We start from the raw sequence: 20,725 nt of genomic DNA, 5'->3' as shown, positions 1-20,725 counted from the left end.
ATTTAATAATGAATAGTTCAGAAAATGTTTTATTTTTCTAATTCCAAATTGTTTCAGAGTGTTAATTATAATAGAGATGGGATGACATTCTATATTCAATTGATAAGCTTACAATTAATAGAATGATTTTACACAATATTTTTTAACTGAGTTAGATAAGTATAACATTTTTTCACCAGACAAGTAACCAAATTTAAATGTAATTACTATTATAAGTTATAAATCTGCAATTCTTAACGATAAAACGTGGTTCTTCTTGAAGACTGACAGGCAATCTCGTTGGCAGGGAATGAAGGCTACTGACAAAAGTCTTATGTTGTAATATCCTATTACAAAACATTTTTAAATTTCTAATGAAATCTTCTTTTTTTTCATCTTTTTTTTTATCTTTTCAGTTGGCCTCAATTCAGGTCATACAAAATACATAGTGTCAAAGATTTGTTCAAGTTCACAAGAGCTAACTGCGTATAAAGACCATCCGAGTATAATAACCAAACTCTTCTCAGAAAACTGCACAATCCAATATTGAACACCACTCTAACACTCAGTTCTTAATGGAAACCTTCTGTCAAAAATGTCCCAGAATAACTCTGGAGACCAGGACATTAGCACGAGTGCCATTTGTTACTGTCTAAGCAGATATCTCTTCATTTTTTCTCCGACTGTTGACATTTCATTCCAAGATAATTAAGTCATGTGGATATTTCTCTGTATCCTAAGAAATTTTTTATTATGAAGTTTAGACTCAGTTGAATACATTAGTCTTTGCACTTACTTTCGGACCAATGAAAATTGAGTATCATTCAAATTTTTGTCTTCAGTTTATTTTCCATAGAAGGCTTGGCTACAAACTATTTATTGTAGAACAAAAAATGCCTTAATAAGCCTTGATTTTCATGAATGTTCATACAAGACATTAACAATACCATCAAACATGACAAGACTATGATGATGCATAAAAAAATCATCTTACAAACGCTAAAACAGCTACAAACTGATCTTAACAAAAGATGTGCATGGTATGCTTATGCAGTTCTTTATTTCTTGTTGTTTCTATAAAAAAGAGGCAAAACTGGGTGATTTTTACAGCCAGATAGGGCCTTGCTTAATATGAGCATATAATGGTCACAGGAAAATAATTAAAATATGGATTTATGTGAAGATCTTTATCAGTTTTTTAAAAATTATAGCAACAGTTAGAGCTTTTGACCGATGGCTTTAAGGAAGCTGACTTTGCAGACCCCAAAGCTATGACAATACCATGATTTATTTTATTTGTTAAACAGGGCTGGTATTCGTAAAACGTCTTAAGTCATTTCCTAACCTAAGACATTTTCTTAAGTTAAGAATCTCACTTATCATATGGTATAATTACTTAAATATATGTGATATAATTTATTTTCATTGATCGAAAATACAGACTTTTATGTTAAAACACATATACTTTTTTAAATTGATAAAGAAAATTTTAGGAAATTGACTTCATTTAAAGTGACACTCGTATTTAAAATCAATACATAATTATACATGCATAACAAATATAGATTTTAAGTGATAAACCTTTAACTATTTACTAAATAATGCATTTATAGAAAATATTGATTACTGATAACAAGAGTGCAACCATGTATTTAAAAGATGAAAACGCACAAATATTAAATGACTGGCCAGTCCTAAATGATTTACAGTGATCAACTATCATCTCATAAGGTAGAAATACCATGTTTTCTGCCCCTTTCTTTCAAATTAAACACAGTATCCTTCATAAGAAACATGGTTTCGATATTTATTCATCCTTTTCGGTAAATTAAAACAATTGTATTAATTGCGGTACATATTATTTGGGAGTAAGAGTATATCTGTAAGAAATGACCTAAGATGTTTTATGAATTCAGCACACATGCAAAATTTAGATACATACACTTTTCACAGGGTCTTTCCCATGCTGTCTCATAAATATCGTCCATCTCTTCTGATGTTCTTCATACACCCCAGCTTGTATGAGGTAGTGATGAGTCAGTTCTGTGCACAAGTAGTGGAGAAGTAGTCCTGTGTTTGTATAAACGTGTTTGAATCCATAGCCATCCACATGTACTTCATTGTTGGCCAAGCTGAAAAACACACATAAAAAACACATTGAATTACACATATAGCAACAAATATGAGTACACATATTGGTGTTTTAGCTATGTAAACAAGTAGAAGAGAAGTAGTCCAGTGTTCGTGTTAACGTGCTTGCATCCATAGCCATCAACATGTACTGCATTGTTGGCCAAGCTGGAAAACCCCCCCACATAAATACACATTTTATTACCCATATAGCAACACATTTGAGCACATACATTGGTGTGTTAACTATAAACACAAGGAGTATAAAGTAGTCCCTTGTTTGTAATGCGTGTTTGAATCAATAGTCGTCCACATGTACTTCATTGTTGGTCAAGCTGAAAAACATGTATGAATACACATTGTATTCCACATATAGCTTTACATTTGAGCACACATGTTGGTGCGTTAGCTATGTACACATATAGTGAAAAAGTAGTACCGTGTTGAGTACATGCTTGAAAACATAGCCATCTACATGTACTTCATTGTTGGCTGAACTTTATACACAGTCAGAGAACAATGTGTAACCTCACTAGGAACTCCCCGGTCATTTTCCATCGAAAACAACCTGACGGATGTATGCTGGTACATCAGTACGTAGATGTAGTTCATACAATTTAAGATAAAAGTATTAATTAATTGTAGTGTTTCAACATGTATTTTGTATTACTAAGTTTATACTGATTGCCAGTTAAATGTATAATTGCATAAATATTTAAGATTTCCAAAAGTAAAGTCATTAAGTTTAACTGCTACATTGAAATTACTACACAATCCACTTGCAACGAATTAAATGTTAAGATAACTGACTTTTTAAACTGTCCAAATACATCTGAGTTTGATTATTCGATGGTAAAAGGCCAAGGTGATCCAAATTTGTGTAACCTTAAAATTGAAACAATTCATGGTTCTGTTGAAATTCGATGATTTATACCTGTCATATGTTGGCAGTCGGGGGTTGATCTTTCTGGCCTCTTCCAAAAGGGACTGCACTCTCTTCTTGTGCTGTAAAACAACAACACGCGAAAAATGGTTATTTTGCGTTAAAAAATTCTATGAATATTCAACTGAGAAAGTATCTTTCATTTGAAAAGTCCAATAAATGACCTCTATTGGAAAGTCTCCAAGCTGTGTGGAGGTACCTTATCTAAGAGAAGTCACCTCAACTATGAGGAAGTACTGTATCTGTTATTATGACATTTATGGGAATTTATTTATATCTATGAGGAAATACCTCATTTATGGGGAAGAATCTTAACTATGGTATGTACCTACTGACTATGTTGATACATTTTATCTATGAGGCCCAACATTATCTATGAGGAAGTACCTTATCCATGAAAACCAACATTACCTAGGAGGTATTACCTAACCTATGAGAGAGAGCCTTATCCATGAGGATCTACATTATCTAGGAGGTATTACCTTACCTATGGGGAAGAGCCCTATCTATGAGGACCTACATAATCTATGAGAAAGAGTCTCATCCATGAGGACCTATGTTATCTATGAGGAAGTACCTTACCTATGAGGAAGTATCTTATACATGAGGAACTACTTTACCTATGAGGAAGTACCTTACCTACACATGTATGAAGAAGTATCTTATCTATTAGGATCTACATTTCCTATTAGGAGATACCTTACCTATGAAGAAGTATCTTATCTATTAGGATCTACATTTCCTATTAGGAGATACCTTACCTATGAAGAAGTATCTTATCTATTAGGATCTACATTTCCTATTAGGAGATACCTTACCTATGAAGAAGTATATTATCTATGAGGATCTACATTTCCTATTAGGAGATACCTTACCTATGAAGAAGTATCTTATCTATTAGGATCTACATTTCCTATTAGGAGATACCTTACCTATGACGAAGTATCTTATCTATTAGGATCTACATTTCCTATTAGGACATACCTTACCTATGAAGAAGTATCTTATCTATTAGGATCTACATTTCCTATTAGGAGATACCTTACCTATGAAGAAGTATCTTATCTATGAGGATCTACATTTCCTATTAGGAGATACCTTACCTATGAAGAAGTATCTTATCTATTAGGATCTACATTTCCTATTAGGAGATACCTTACCTATGAGGAAGTATCTTATCTATTAGGATCTACATTTCCTATTAGGAGATACCTGACCTATGAGGAAGTATCTTATCTATTAGGATCTACATTTCCTATTAGGAGATACCTGACCTATGAAGAAGTATCTTATCTATTAGGATCTACATTTCCTATTAGGAGATACCTTACCTATGAAGAAGTATCTTATCTATTAGGATCTACATTTCCTATTAGGAGATACCTTACCTATGAGGAAGTATCTTATCTTTGAGGACCTATGTTATGTAGGAGGAAGTACCTTACCTATACAGAAAAACCTTATCTAAGAGGGCCTACATTATCTATAAGGAAGTATCCTTTCTATAGGGAAGTACCTGACCCATAAGGAAGAACATTATGTATGAGAAAGGAAAATAATCTATAAGGAAATACCTTACCTATGAGGAAGTTCCTTACCTATGAGGAAGTATCTTATCTATGAGTAACTGCCTTATCTTAAAGGTTCTTCCTGCCTTATCTATGAGGAGGTAGTCCTTCGACTAAGAGGAAGGTTATCTTGTCTACACCAAAAAACCACAGCTGCATGTCCTCCATAGTTTCATTTGGATGCCCAATACACTACTGGATCAGGCTCAAATAATTAATCTTCCATTTGACTATGAGGTAATACCTAATCTATCTGGTACTGCTTTATTGAAAAGAAAGAACTAAATCCATGGTCCTCCATAGTTTATACTGGACTGGATCAGGCTTACATACTCCATCTTCCACTGACTTATCTATGGGGAACCAGCTTATATACAAGGAGCTGGACATCCTCCATAGTTTATACTGGACTGCATCAGGCTTACATACTCCATCTTCCACTGACTTATCTATGGGGAACCAGCTTATATACAAGGAGCTAGACATCCTCCATAGTTTATACTGGACTGGATCAGTCTTACATATTCCATCTTCCACTGACTTATCTACGGGGAACCAGCTTATATACAAGGAGCTGGACATCCTCCATAGTTTATACTGGACTGAACCAGACTTACATATTCCATCTTCCACTGACTTATTTATGGGGAACCAGCTTATATACAAGGAGCTGGGCATCCTCCATAGTTTATACTGGACTGGACCAGACTTACATATTCCATCTTCCACAGACTTATCTATGGGGAACCAGCTTATATACAAAGAGCTGGACATCCTCCATGGTTTATACTGGACTGGATCAGACTTACATATTCCATCTTCCACTGACTTATCTATGGGGAACCAGCTTATATACAAGGAGCTGGACATCCTCCATAGTTTATACTGGACTGGATCTATGGGGAACCAGTTTATATACAAGGAGCTGGACATCCTCAATAGTTTATACTGGACTGGATCAGACTTACATACTCCATCTTCCACTGACTTATCTATGGGGAACCAGCTTATATACAAGGAGCTGGACATCCTCCATAGTTTATACTGGACTGGATCAGACTTACATACTCCATCTTCCACTGACTTATCTATGGGGAACCAGCTTATATACAAGGAGCTGGACATCCTCCATAGTTTATACTGGACTGGATCTATGGGGAACCAGTTTATATACAAGGAGCTGGACATCCTCAATAGTTTATACTGGACTGGATCAGACTTACATATTACATCTTTCACAGACTAATCTATGAGGAACTAGTGTATCTACAAGGAGCTGGACAGCTGGACATCCTCCATACTTCATACTGGACTGGACTGGACTGACATAAACTATCTACCACAAACCTATCTTTGAGACCCTAGCTAATCTCTAAGAGCATCCCTTGTCTTTTGTGTACAAACAGCTGTACATCCTCTGCACTCTCATGCGGATGCTGAAAATGGCACTGGAAAAGGCTCCTGTAATCCAACTTCTATTTACTTATCTATGGGGAGCTAACTTATTTAGAAGGCATTATGATGTCTATGAGTATAAAGCTTAAGTGGCACAAATTTTCAACCTGAACTATATGGCCACCTGTCTTAAGCAGCCATTTTGACCTTTTCCATAAGGTGGCCACTTAATACAGGTTTGACTGTGTATCTTATCCATGTGAAAAATCTTATCTTTAAATGTATACCTTGTCTCCTCCGTACAAACACAGCTGTACGTCCTCTGCTGTTTCATCTGGATGCCGGATACTGGACTGGATCAGGCTTACGTAATCCATCTTCCATTGGTCTATGTCTGCTTCAAGACTCTGCTGTTTCCTGAAAATCATATTTTTTATGATAAATATTTGAGGGAAATTAGGTTTAGGAGAAAAGGCTGACCATTACTGACCACATTGGTCACAATTATATAAATGTTTGTATTAACTTTTAACCTTGACCACAGCGAAGTAAAATACTTCAGTATAACATTCACTGGTGTAAAACTGAAATTTGGCCATTATCTCAACAACGTCAACGCCACTCATGAGATATAACTTTTGGTCAATAGGTGAAATATATTGCAATCTTACACTGAAAAAACATTTATCCTCTATGTATATACCAAAAGAAATTGTTTAATGCATACCATGACCAATCATTCTGGTGAATGAAGGCTTATAACCGACTACAAAGTTTAGTGGTCAAAATTATATTTTGTCAACTGGCCCAGCCTCTGTTTGCGACTAGCCCAGTAAAAATTCCCAATGGCTGACTGCTGATTACCAAAACAAATATGCGGCAGATTAGAAAAAAAACACTTCCATCTCATTAGTCAAAATATAATTATGACCACTGAAAACAATCAGAGAACAAATTATGCCAAAAATAATCAATCAGAAGAAGTAAATCGGCTCATCACTTACTTGATACAAACAGATAAATTTCCCCAACATAATCAGGCTCCAAAGAAACATTCAAAGACAACACAAGAATAATTCAACCTAACACTTTCACCTCTGATTGTGTTAACTGCTCTTCTGTAACAGCTTTTCCTTTAATTGATGAAAGCTCTGTTTCCTAACGTTAATCAAGTTCGAAATGAGCAAACCTCATGCAATCTCATTATAACAGAAATTTGTTGCTACTCGAGGGAAATCAGTACTTAATCCATTCTAAGAACAAACATGTGATGTCGCGATAATATATGCTTTTATACATTTACGTCATCAAGAATATTTACTGTAATCTCTTTGTTTTTTCATGATTATTTGTTATCCTCTTGGAAAAGAGACATAATGATAAATTTTGAACTGTCATTTTTTTTTAGCATATGGTAAAGAAGAGCGCCATGGAGCGAAAGCCAACATTTTTATTATTTTTTTCCACCTGTTTATTAAAAAAAAAATTCAGGTAAGATATAATGGGGTTACATGCGTTTGTTTCCAGCAGCATGTGTACCAAGTTTCATTAGTAATCACCTTGAATGTGTTTTGAGAGGTTCAAGTTTATGACAATGACGCTAATAAGATGACACTGAGGCTATTAAAAATATAACAGTACTTCACTTTTTTTCTGGTTATCTAATTAAGTTGCGATATTATGTCTACAAACATTGTAACAAAGTTTGATAAAGACTTGAAAAGAAATGCTCAAGTCAGAGAGCGAACTATGTGTACTTGGTCAAATTTTGATCATTCAAGAGCCATAATTATATAACTCAGGAACAAACTTTGTTGTGATATATAATGCCCACTAACATTGCTACCAAGTTTGGTCTAAATTGGATAAGAAAAGCACTAGTCAGAGAGCAGACAAGGTCAATTTGGTCATATTTTGACTATTCAAGGGCCATTATAACTCAAAAGCTAATTTATTATAGAAGATATATCATGCCCATTAAACCCAATAGGCACATGTGAGTTTCGTTTGAAGTCACCAAGCCGGACAAATGGGTTTCCTCCAGGTACTCCGGTTTCCCCCACATCACAAGAGCACACTCTCACTTAATATTGTGTCAATGAGAGTGATTAATATAATGTTGTAATGACAAAGTTTTAACTTATATATAATGCCTGTTAACATTGCTACCAAGTTTGGTGAAGACTGAATGAGTAATGTGCAATTAGGAGAGCAGACTAGGTCAATTTGGTGAAATTTTGTCTAATCAAGGACTCAAAAGCTAGCTTATTACTCAAGATATATTATGCCCACTTACATTCCTACCAAGTTTGGTAAAGACGGGATAAGAAATGCGCAATTGAGAGAGCAGACTATGACAATTGGGTCAAATTTTGACTATTATAGGGTCATTATAACTTAAATGTGAACTTATTACTCATGACATACTAAGGACATTTAAATTGCCACCAAGTTTGGTATAGATTGGATAAAAAAATAAATACTTTACTTAGAGGGAATAAATATTATACTATAGTAAGAAAATGGACAATAAAGTGAGACATTGAAGCAGACAACGACACCGCCGGAGAACATGATTCAATTTCAAATATGTCTGCATCCCCTCATGATTAGAATAATACTTACAGATTTTGATCCAGGTACATGCAATTGAAGGGGTGCCAGTTTTGGCGCTATCGAGTATGTTTTGCATATGAAGTAATATAAAAAGTTAACACTTTTGGAATAAATACTTAAGTTGCTATCATTCATTGAACATTATGCTGGTTATGCATACTACTTGCGGAAAGAGCAAAACATACTCAATAGCGCCACCACTACTCGACAGTGCCACCACTAGGGCAACAGCGCCACCACTTTTATAAATATGTGCATTTTTCCTTTTTAAGAAGTGCTTATTAGTTTTGTTGTGTTCCGGCATAGGTACTATACATAACAGTTATGTTTGCATACGTGAGAATGTTCTTACGGGGTGTGTAAGCACCGAAATGTACTTGCTATGCAATCAGATCTCAAAATATACACAAGTCTGATTCGGGAGAAAAGCTCCTGGCACCACAGTTTGCACAATATTGAAACGACATAGTAACCAGCCTACAGTAGAAGTGTTCTTACACGGTACCACATTCTCCAATTTTCGAAATATGTCCGTTAAATGAAATTATCAAATAAAATATAATTCATACTCACGTTTGTTCATGTAAACATAGGACACAGCTCCACCACGGAAGTGTCGACAGCTCTTTTTCTTTGCACCACCGTAAAGTGGTGGAGCTGGCGTTTACAGGCCGTGAATTAAAGGCACATTTCTTCATTTAGTAAACAGATTTGATTTTGGAGCTCACTAATAAAAATTAAATGCATACAAATACATAACCATTTCCTTAAAGCTGCACTCTCACAGATTGACCGTTTTGGCAACTTTTTTTATTTTTTGTCTTAGAAATTTTTGTGTTAATGTCTTGAAACAAGTGATATAAGACTGCTGACAACAAAAGATCAAATAGCAGGATTTCATATTTACATTCAAAATGTTTTATGCCGAAAAACTTCTTTTTCTTAAAGCATTAGTAACACTTTTAGCCATAAAACATTTAATTTCAAACATTAATACACAATTTGCATTTTGATCTTTCGTCAGCATTCTTATATCACTCACAGGTTTTCTAAACATTACGCAAAAAATGGCTCATTCCAAGACAAAAATAAAAAAGTTATCAAAACAGTCAATCTGTGAGAGTGCAGCTTCAAGAATATGGCTACTTACAGGACTTGTTCCTGGTACATGCCCTGATCTTGCGATCGAAGGCGTGACAGTTTGCGCACTTCCTCGTTGAGAAAGCGGTTCTGATTCTGCAGCACGCGAACCCTCTCCTGAAAATCCTGGTCAAACTTCCCACCTTTCTTATTGCACCTGGAAAAGAAAATCATAAATATATTTTGGAGCAGACGACATAATTTTTAAAATACATCCAAAGCTAAACTGTCCATTGACAGCATCCAAATCTAGACTGTAGCAACGCCAGCCTTATTATAATTATCTTATCTTTCCAAACTTCAACTAAATTCATATTATTTTTTTCCTCATTTTTATCAAGCCCCATAGATCAAAAATTGTTAAGTCTGAGCTATGAGTCAGTAATCTTCCCCATCTACCTTCAACAATCAGTTGTTCAAAACATTGTGGGGGAGATGCTACTTATAACTGTTGTACAGAACTAGTGCGCCTAACCCATTTACTTTTTGTATACTTTGTGTTGTTGTTATATATATTGAAACTTTCCAAAGAAAAAAAGCAAAAAAACAACATAAAATCAAATCAAGTTCTGGAATTTATTAAAAAAGAGATAAGGGGTATTTGTTTATTTCAGTGTAAGATCATATTTTATTTCACGAGTGTCATAGAAAAACGTATTTTCACGAGTGGTAAAGCCACGAGTGAAAATATAGTATTTCTATGATCACAAGTGAAATAAAATACAATTCTTCACTGAAATAAACAAATTTTCTGCTTCTTTTATGCTTATTTTCAGAGTTTTATTAGTATTTTGATTTATTTTCTTAATTACCCCCTTTTTTGAAAAGGGTGTTTTTCATGGTGTAAACGGTGGGACGCCCCTCGGGCAAATTCTATATATAATAGCAGATGACGTAGCCGTAAATTTTCCTTTTCCGGTTTGTTGAGAAAAAGTTCTCTGATATTCTTTTTTATAGTTAATTATTCGCTCATTGTTAAGTGCAAAGAATTTATGAACAGAAATCAATGAAGTTTTATTAGTGCAAACATGTTCCATAAAATAAACGAAAACACTTTTACTTTAAGCTAGGCATGAATACATAACCAAATTACTACGCCACCATTTATTGAATGAACATTTAAAAAGGTTGAATGTGTCAACAAAACAATTGCAGATAATCATTGGATATAAAACATTTTTCTTAGTTTTAGAGTGTGTTTCATGATACATGTACATGGATAGTCAGACATCTTACTGTCAGAGACCAGTTTGTTTTGCTTGATGACAAGTCGATTTCCAGGTAATGATGAGGACCATGCTAGTTTTTTTACAACTATTATATTTGAGGCATGGGTGGGGTAAAAAAATATATCAGTAAATCTGTAAATTGTTGTGTGAATTTTCCGGGAAGTTCATGTTACGTATTACAACGACAAACAGTTCAAAAAACATTTGAATGATGATATAACATTCTATTTATGTGGGAACAGTTGTTTTCGTCTGTAATTTGATTTGAATGAAAGCAAATGTTCGAACATTCAGCTTCACGATCAAGAAAACGTTTGAAAAACAGGATAACCATTTTTCTAATAAACGGTGAGTTGTTAATTTCCAAATATATCTTTATTTAACCTTATGCAACATTTCTTTAAATTTTAAATGTTTTATTTGCCAACATTTTCTGGTTCAAAGTGAAGTGTTCTGTTTTGATCAAGGGGAAGTAACTACAATGGATTTTAAAAGTAGTTCTGAAAGTTGATATTTTCACTCCTTATTTTGCAGTGAAAATATCAGTTTGATATTTTCACTGTTGTTTTTTCACTGATAAAACTTCATATTTCATTGATAAGCATAAAAGAAACATTTTTTCTTGAAATTCCATCGAGGGGGATATAACTCATGAAAAAATTCCTTCTTTTGTCAGTGTTTTTCCACCTTATAAAATTGTTATCGAAAAAGTAACGTGATTGGTGACGATATAGATAATGTTACCTTGTCTGATCATCGTGCTTAGTGCCAGCGTCGCCATTCTGCTGTTGTTGCTCCAGATGTTTTATCGTGTCTTCCCTGTGGTATAACAACTCCTGGAAACATGTCTGTCTGTTCAAAACCTTCGCAAGCTCACATTTCGTGGAACTGAAATGTAGATGGATCATAATTGCTTATGAATCAAAATAATACAATTACTTCAAAACAGTGAACCCAGCATTTTGGGTAACATAAAAATTTCAAATGGTGGTTTAGTTTGTTATTCTGTATTGTTTTTTCTCAAAGATTTGTATATGTTTCAGACTATTGTAACATTTAACTTTCACCATGTAATAGACAAGAGCACCATGGCGGGACAGACAACTCTTGTCTGCTGTTTTTACAGTAAAAAGGGGGGACAACTCAACAATTATAAAAAAACAGAGTTATTGGCCTTTCTGTACATGCTCCAATTTCTCGAGTTACTTGTGTACCAAGTTTTATTTGAATACCTTGAAAAGTTTCTTAAAATTAAGGCCAAGGTTAAATTTTTTGCATGTGTAGTTTTGCTCATAATAATATGACGCCAACGCTATGACAACTGCTTAACCTTTTCCCTTAAAATATATGCCAAGCGAACAACGGCAAAGATGTTTCAAAACCTTAGGCTATTTTTCCTGGAAAAAACTGTCAAGCTAAGAAACTGAACTACAAGCAAGTATAAAACCACAGGAAGGCATAATTAGATATAATTACAGTAAAAATGAGGCACAATCTTCTTATTGCTTCAAGCCCCCCCCCCAAAAAAATCATACGGTTGAACTTTTGTTCACCTCGACATCTGACAATATTTTGCCTTTTAAACTTGTGTCCATATCTGCCATCCCTAGTGAATTCCCAGCCTCTAGTAAATGCCGCCCTGCCTCTAGTAAATCTGCCTCTAGTTAATCCCTGCCCCTAGTTAATCCCCGCCCCTAGTTAATCCCCACCCCTAGTTACTCCCAGCACCTTATTAATCCAGCCCCAAATTAATCCCAACCTCTAGTTAATTCCCACCCCTAATTTACTCCAACCCCTTTTGAATTCCCACCCCTAGTGAATTCCCAACCCTCGTGAATTTCCACCCCTAGTTTATCCTCACCCCTAGTGAATTCCCACCCCTAGTTAATCCCCACTCCTAGTTAATTCCCACCCCTAGTTTATCCTCACCCCTAGTGAATTCCCACCCCTAGTTAATCCCCACTCCTGGTTAATTCCCACCCCTAGTTAATCCTCACCCCTAGTGAATTCCCACCCCTAGTTAATCCCCACTCCTAGTTAATCCCCACCACTAGTTTATTCTCACCCCTAGTTAATCCCCACCTCTAGTTAATTCCCACCCCTAGTTAATCCCCACCTCTAGTTAATTCCCACCCCTAGTTAATCTCCACCTCTAGTTAATCCCTGCTCCTATTTAAGCCCCATCCCTATATAATCCCTGCCCCTAGGTAATCCCAACCCCTATTTAATCCCCATCCCACCCCTAGTTAATCTGCCCTTAGTTAATCCCTGCCCCTATATGATCCCAATCCCTAGTTAATCCCCGCCCTGTAATGTAGTCCTTAAAGACATATCACAGTGAGTTTGGTTGATACAGTATACATTGTTATATTGACACGTTCCATGATCATAACTTCAGCACACTTCATGAGGCATTTCTTTGCTGATAAACCGAAATTAAAATCAAACCACTGATTTCATTTGTCCATTGAGTGCAATTTAAGACATCTGGACAACAAATCTCCAAGGACTTCAAAAATGTCTTTGAGGATTTGTAAATAAAAAAATGTGGCTCTTCCAAGAGTACAACTTACAGCATGCAATTTGTCTTTAACAGAGTACATTATAAATTTCGTTTTTCATCATTATAGTAAATTTCATCCCAAACATCGGAAGTATTCTTGAAGACACTCTTCAATTAATGGTTCCTGTAGTCTTAGAGCTTTTTGATAGTGGCGGTGATTTGAAAGAAATATCAAAGGGTCAGTGATTTGATATCTTGACTTTGAGTGAGAAACTTAGGGCACACACCACCATGTTTGTAAATAAATATGCTTCAAACTTAGTTAAGTGGATCCTCCCCTACGAAAAACGTTGGGTAGTTGAAGTCTAAAACAATGTAAAATTGCATACTTTCTCTTCTTCCATATTGATGTGAAAAGTTGGACAATTTTAGTGGCGTCTCCCACCTCCCCTACAAATCAACTATTGACAGTTAACCATTTTCATAAAAATAAGAACTGATGCTTGAACAGCATGTGCCTCTAGTTAAGTTATTCCAGGATCTTGCATACATGATAACACGAGTAAATGATAGCCAAAATTGAAAATTTGCTGAGAGAGACTCAGTCACATCTTAAAGGGTCAGATATCAAAAACAAAAAATGTGTAAAAATGTTAACCAAAGCTAGTTGCATTGATAAAACATCATCAAAAGTTCTATCGTTAATCACTATTTAAATGTGTGACAGAATTATATGCTCTAATTGGCAAAAAGCGTAGTAACGCTAATGAAAATGATATTATTGTAGGCTTGGAATTTCGAAATTCTGTTCCAACGAGTATCGACCAGTTGCTGTTTGTTCATAAAAAACATAAATAAATAACTCTGCGGCCGAGTCCCTTTTAATATTTTGTCAGAGAATCCCCCCAGATCACTCCCCCCCCCCCCCCCGCTCGATACACTTCTACACTATGCTTTGTTGTGTACCGTGGGTGTTTGGCTATAAATAATTAGAATTAATTACGAGGCAGTTTTATTGGTTCCGCAAGGAAACTTCTCTGGAAAGCTGACTCCGACACATAATTGCACGGACCCTCATACTAATGTTTTCCTGTAGAAAAAGAATTCTGGTTCCAATTGAACTCGGTCCGCCAGATAACTATAAATTTTAAACGGCTACATAGACCACTCGCCTGTGTAGAAAACCGACAGTACAGTGTTCTTGAACAGTATTTTATTGTAACATGCAATTTCATCGGAAGAGTTGTCTCCCCTGCCTGATGCATGAATCTATAACCAAGATTTTGTCTGTCTATTTTCCCAATGTGTGTTTTAAGTATACCGAAAGAATTTAACCATTGGTTGCCCACGATGCTTTAAATAGTGCAGAATTTAATATCCCCTCGGGAAGCACTCAAAGGTTCCACTTCATATCAGGTTTCCCATTGAAAGGCACCATTGCTATTTTAATGCATGCAAACATCAGTTAAGCCATGCCACTACTGCAGTTGCAAAATTAATGACCAAAAGAATTGTTCAGGAATATTTGATCTAAAACGGTTAAGTGTGTTATGCTCATGTTTCCAAAATAGAAATTGTGGGATGGAATCTAATTTTATCATTTAAAGCTGCACTTTCACAGAAATACTATTTTTACCAAAAAAAAATTTGTTTGACTTGTTTTTTTTCCTAAATATCTGCAAACCAATGATAAAAGATTGCTGACAAAAGATCAAATCGCAGATTTTCATATTTCCATTCGAAAATTAATGTTTTTATACCGGTATGGCTTTTCTGAGGGAGATTGCACGCCAGATGTGCCTTAATTCCCCATCTTAATCCACAAGTGAAAATATCAAAATTCTGTGCATTTTCAAGGTCAAATTCAAAATTGAGTTTTCATACATTTTCTTGCTGAAATTGAGAGACCTATAATTGAATTTCAGTCAACGGTTTCCAGTTGAACACTTCAGTACTCTGGCACTAATGGTACAATTATTGCTAAGAAAAACTGTTACCATGGTAACCAATATCATATTTGATAAATAAACAAGTTTTGCTGCAGACAACTCCATTAACAGAGACAAAGACATTTAATGACATCCTGTGAATCTATCGGCAGCTTCTAATGACACCACATTTAATATGGCTAAAATATAATAATGTTGTTTTTAGGTTTCCCGACCTACCCTTTTTTTTTCTTGACCCTAAACAATTTTAATTGCTTTGAGAAATATTTTTTATCATTTTTTTTTTATTTTAAAAGTTAAAAATGAAGTGTTTTTGCCTATAAACAATACCTACAGTGATGCTAATACTGATTGTATAGATGCTCCTATGCAAATAATATTAAGTTATTGGTAACTGAAGAATTACGAAGAAAAAAATTGATTAATAAGAATAAAAAAAAGATTTTCAGACCTACTTACCTTATTTTTTCTATTTTTTCTCTTTTTCAAAAAAAATATTTTGTGATAATTGTAAACAAAATACAAGTTCCAAATGAATGATAAATTAGCATCCTCGAAAGTGCAAACTACAGCTCCATTATTCATTAAAACGATTAAAATCGGTTGACAGGAAACGCTCTATTTGGCCAAAAGGGTTAGTAAAGGCTGTTGAAATTGAATATTTCTAGGCTTGAATTGAGATAAAAAAAAAGAGACAAATTTCTATTCAAATGAGTTTCTGCCAGTTGCTGATTGGTGCTTGTAATTAAAACTACATAAAATTTACACATTGTCAGTTGAAACAAATATTGTCAACATATAAAATCTTTTACTGAGTCCCTGCCAAACATTCAGGCTATCATCTGAGCATTAGCAGCCATATTATTAGCTGAGAATGGTTAAACTTTGAGTAAACAAGACCTGTACCAAAGAGCCAATGCCAAGCACGTCTGTTTTATTTTCAGCCAAACAAAAGGCATAACTCTGTTACTAATAAAACCAGAGTTATGACCAAGTTGTATATGTTGATATTGTCTCTTGCAACATCTGTATTAAGTTTCATTTAAATATAGTGAACATTTGTTTATTCATTATGTAATAGTTAGATGACATGAAGTAACATTTAATGATTAAGAATGATAAAGAAGCTGTCACTGGAAATGTGTATCGGATGAGTGGCAGTAAGGTGGACCATTCAAACACACGCGAAAGTGTAAAGTCTTAATGATTATATATATAATTCTAGTACTTAATGATTGCCTACCTGCAATTTCATTGGCTGAAAATGTAGGTTGTATTCTCAGGCCAAGGTTAAATTCGGGGTTTTATACGCAGTTTATGCTGAAGTCAATCATCAACAAGGCCATTACAACTTTTTTTTCTTCCAAAAGCATTAGAGATAATAAAATGAAGTAAATGAAATTAGGAACATTATCTTCTCTACCACACCAGACATAATTATGCATTTCTCTAACAATCAACAGGCTTTGCAGACTGAAATGGGAATGTGACTCAGTCTGTGAGAAAAACAATTCTCTTTATTGCCCAAGTTGCCAGACAGGAACCAGAAAGTGCAGGCAAAATATTTAGCAGAACAAGGGGCATAACTCATCAATTGTTGAAGCATGAGTTATGGGACTTGTTGTACATGTTAATATTGTCTCCCGCAACATACTTACCAAGTTTCATTCCAATCTCTTGAAAAGTTTTTGAGTTTTGGCCAAGGTTAAAAAAAATTGCAATACCAGGAGGATGCTGGTGACAGTCACCAAGGCTACCACAATAACCGACTTTATTTCTTACAAAAAACAAACAAGTCAATAAAATGTAGCAAATTAAATCAGGAGAATTATCAAATCGCTATGGCAAGCTTCGGAATAGACCGCTTAAATAGGACTTAAGCTATATGAAATTGTGATGTGACCGTTGCTGGTGATTAACTCAGTTATCATTATGCTATGTATTCACCCATTCAATATAACGATAAGAATGAAATGAATGATTTTGATACATGTCAAGATTACATTTTGGAAAAACTTGAAAATAAACTCTCAGGACCTGGATGAGTATATAATGTCACTTTTTCCCCACTTAAAACATTTAATATGTCCCTTGAAGTTTGAAAACACGCTTTCAAATATGGGCACTGACATTATTTTTTTAAGGACCTGTATCATTTCCGAGGTCATATCTATTGGATGATGGCCAGGTTTTTTTTTACAATTGTTGGATAATGGCCGAGTTTTTCAAATTGTTTGATGATGGCCCAGGTGTTCCAATTGTTGGATAAAGGCCGAGGTGTTCCAATAGTTGGATAATGGCCAAGATTTTCCAATTGTTGGATAATGGCAAGGGTGTTCCAATTGTTTGATAATGGCTGAGGTGTTCCAAATGTTGGATAAAGGCAGAGGTGTTCCAATTGTTGGATAAAGGCAGAGGTGTTCCAATAGTTGGATAATGGCAGAGGTTTTCCAATTGTTGGATAATGGCAAGGGTGTTCCAATTGTTTGATAATGGCTGAGGTGTTCCAAATGTTGGATAATGGCAAGGGTGTTCCAATTGTTGGATAAAGGGTGTTCCAATTGTTGGATAAAGGCCGAGGTGTTCCAATAATTGGACAATGGCAGAGGTTTTCCAATTGTTGGATAATGGCAAGGGTGTTCCAATTGTTGGATAATGGCTTAGGTGTTCCAATTGTTGGATAATGGCCGAGGTTTTCAAATTGTTGGATAAAGGCCGAGGTGTTCCAATTGTTGGATAATGGCAGAGGTTTTCCAATTGTTGGATAAAGGGTGTTCCAATTGTTGGAAAATGGCCGAGGTGTTCCAATTGTTGGATAATGGCCGAGGTGTTCCAATTGTTGGATAAAGGCAGAGGTTTTCCAATTGTTGGATAATGGCCGAGGTGTTCCAATTGTTGGATAATGGCTGAGGTGTTCCAATAGTTGGATAATAGCCGAGGTGTTCCAATTGTTGGATAAAGGTTGTTCCAATTGTTGGATAATGGCCGAGGTTTTCAAATTGTTGGATAATGGCCGAGGTTTTCAAATTGTTGGATAAAGGCCGAGGTGTTCCAATTGTTGGATAATGGCCGAGGTTTTCAAATTGTTGGATAATGGCCCATGTTTTCAAATTGTTGGATAAAGGCCGAGGTGTTCCAATTGTTGGATAATGGCCGAGGTGTTCCAATTGTTGGATAAAGGCCGAGGTGTTCCAATAGTTGGATAATGGCAGAGGTTTTCCAATTGTTGGATAAAGGGTGTTCCAATTGTTGGATAATGGCCGAGGTGTTCCAATTGTTGGATAATGGCCGAGGTTTTCAAATTGTTGGATAATGGCCGAGGTGTTCCAATTGTTGGATAATGGCCGAGGTTTTCAAATTGTTGGATAATGGCCGAGGTTTTCAAATTGTTGGATAAAGGCCGAGGTGTTCCAATTGTTGGATAATGGCCGAGGTGTTCCAATTGTTGGATAAAGGCCGAGGTGTTCCAATAGTTGGATAATGGCCGAGGTTTTCAAATTGTTGGAAAATGGCTGAGGTGTTCCAATTGTTGGATAATGGCCGAGGTTTTCAAATTGTTGGATAATGGCCGAGGTTTTCAAATTGTTGGATAATGGCAGAGGTGTTCCAATTGTTGGATAATGGCCGAGGTTTTCAAATTGTTGGATAAAGGCCGAGGTGTTCCAATTGTTGGATAATGGCCGAGGTGTTCCAATTGTTGGATAATGGCCGAGGTGTTCCAATTGTTGGATATTGGCCGAGGTTTTCCAATTGTTGGATAAAGGGTGTTCAAAATATTGGAAAATGGCCAAGGTGTTCAAATTGTTGGAAAATGGCCAAGGTGTTCCAATTGTTGGATAATGGCCGAGGTTTTCAAATTGTTGGATAATGGCCGAGGTGTTCCAATTGTTGGATAATGGCCGAGGTTTTCAAATTGTTGGATAATGGCCGAGGTGTTCCAATTGTTGGATAATGGCCGAGGTTTTCAAATTGTTGGATAATGGCCGAGGTTTTCAAATTGTTGGATAAAGGGTGTTCCAATTGTTGGATAATGGCCGAGGTGTTCCAATTGTTGGATAATGGCCGAGGTTTTCAAATTGTTGGATAATGGCCGAGGTTTTCAAATTGTTGGATAATGGCCAGGGTGTTCAAGTGTATCAAGAATTATCATTTTATGCAGACTAAAATGAAAATGCCCCTTTGAGTTGGTGAGAAATACCAATTATAAATTGCTTGAAGTGCCAGACAGGAAGCAGGAAAAAATTTGGACTATGTAAAAGATAATCATGTCGTATAACAAGAAAATAAGTCAAACTAAGCAGGAACTTTTAGTTCAGCACATATTAGCATTAGCATTATTTTATTTTGTAAAACAAAAATGAAAAAAAATGGGCTTACTCTTTCACCCGAACTGCCTCAATACCTAAGCCAGCATGCATGCATGAACAGCTTTAACTCTTAATAAAACCAAGTAAGGACCTAATCGATATTTAGTGGCCGTACGCGTGTGTTTTAGTCAGAGGTTTTCAAAAAGATAACTTAAGAATCTGTCCAGGGTTCTCATTAGACTGACACATACGTCCTAGTATTTGTCCACTAAGCACTTAAGACCAATTTAAGCAGGCGCGATAGATCCAATAGTCCGGCAAACAAGAGCACTTTCTTGGAAGACAAATATTTGTCCTCTCCCGTAAATCCCTGCAGGATAATCATTTACAAAGGAAGGAAGTTAAAACCACGGCGACCTTCAGGTCTTCCGAACATTACTCAGCCTGTCTATGACAACAAATTACTAAGCTCTGACGTACGGACTTTCTCATCGTGGTTTAGCTCGGACTTTCATTCATCTGAGATAGCCTGGTTAAAGCTGCAATCTGAGATAGCCTGGTTAAAGCCGCTATCTCACAGATTGTCCATTTTGACAACTTTTTTCATTTTTGTCTTTGAATGAGCTGGAAACCAGTGCTTACAAGGGTGCTGACAAAAAATCAGATCGTAGTTCTTCATACTTACATTCGAAAATAAATATTTTATTGCTAAAAGCCTTACTAACATTTCAATTTTTTAATTTTCCAACCAATTGAGAAGTTGCATATTGCGAGTTATCTTAAATGATTGAACTGACACCATTGATACCAACTACAGCTGTTTCTGAGAAAAAATCTTAAAAAAATGGCAAAACTGTCAATATGTTAGAGTGCATAAGGAATTAATGATACAGTGTCAAAACAAAGTCTTCCAGAAAATTACTTTAAATTAGATTTTCTTTACATAAGGCAATGTAAAACAAGTTA

General features: G+C 35.5%; 1 protein-coding gene across 4 annotated transcripts in view; it reads right to left on the bottom strand.

Moving 5' to 3' along the window:
• LOC128224223 (uncharacterized) overlaps positions 1-20,725 on the bottom strand; it is a 130,368-nt gene that overhangs the window by 54,033 nt on the left and 55,610 nt on the right. For all 4 annotated transcript variants that reach the window (XM_052934012.1, XM_052934014.1, XM_052934013.1 and 1 more), the window contains 5 exons: positions 11,745-11,888; positions 9,782-9,928; positions 6,303-6,432; positions 3,044-3,114; positions 1,922-2,111 (listed from right to left, as the gene is read on the bottom strand). In XM_052934012.1, the coding sequence (XP_052789972.1) occupies positions 1,922-2,111; positions 3,044-3,114; positions 6,303-6,432; positions 9,782-9,928; positions 11,745-11,888 (682 nt within the window). The remainder of the gene's footprint in view (positions 1-1,921; positions 2,112-3,043; positions 3,115-6,302; positions 6,433-9,781; positions 9,929-11,744; positions 11,889-20,725) is intronic.

This window comes from Mya arenaria, chromosome 17 (genome assembly GCF_026914265.1).
Source record: "Mya arenaria isolate MELC-2E11 chromosome 17, ASM2691426v1".
In the NCBI taxonomy this organism is placed as follows: Eukaryota; Metazoa; Mollusca; class Bivalvia; order Myida; family Myidae; genus Mya; species Mya arenaria.
Note: the sequence above shows the minus strand (reverse complement) of the source record. Positions and strands in the feature narration are given on the sequence as shown.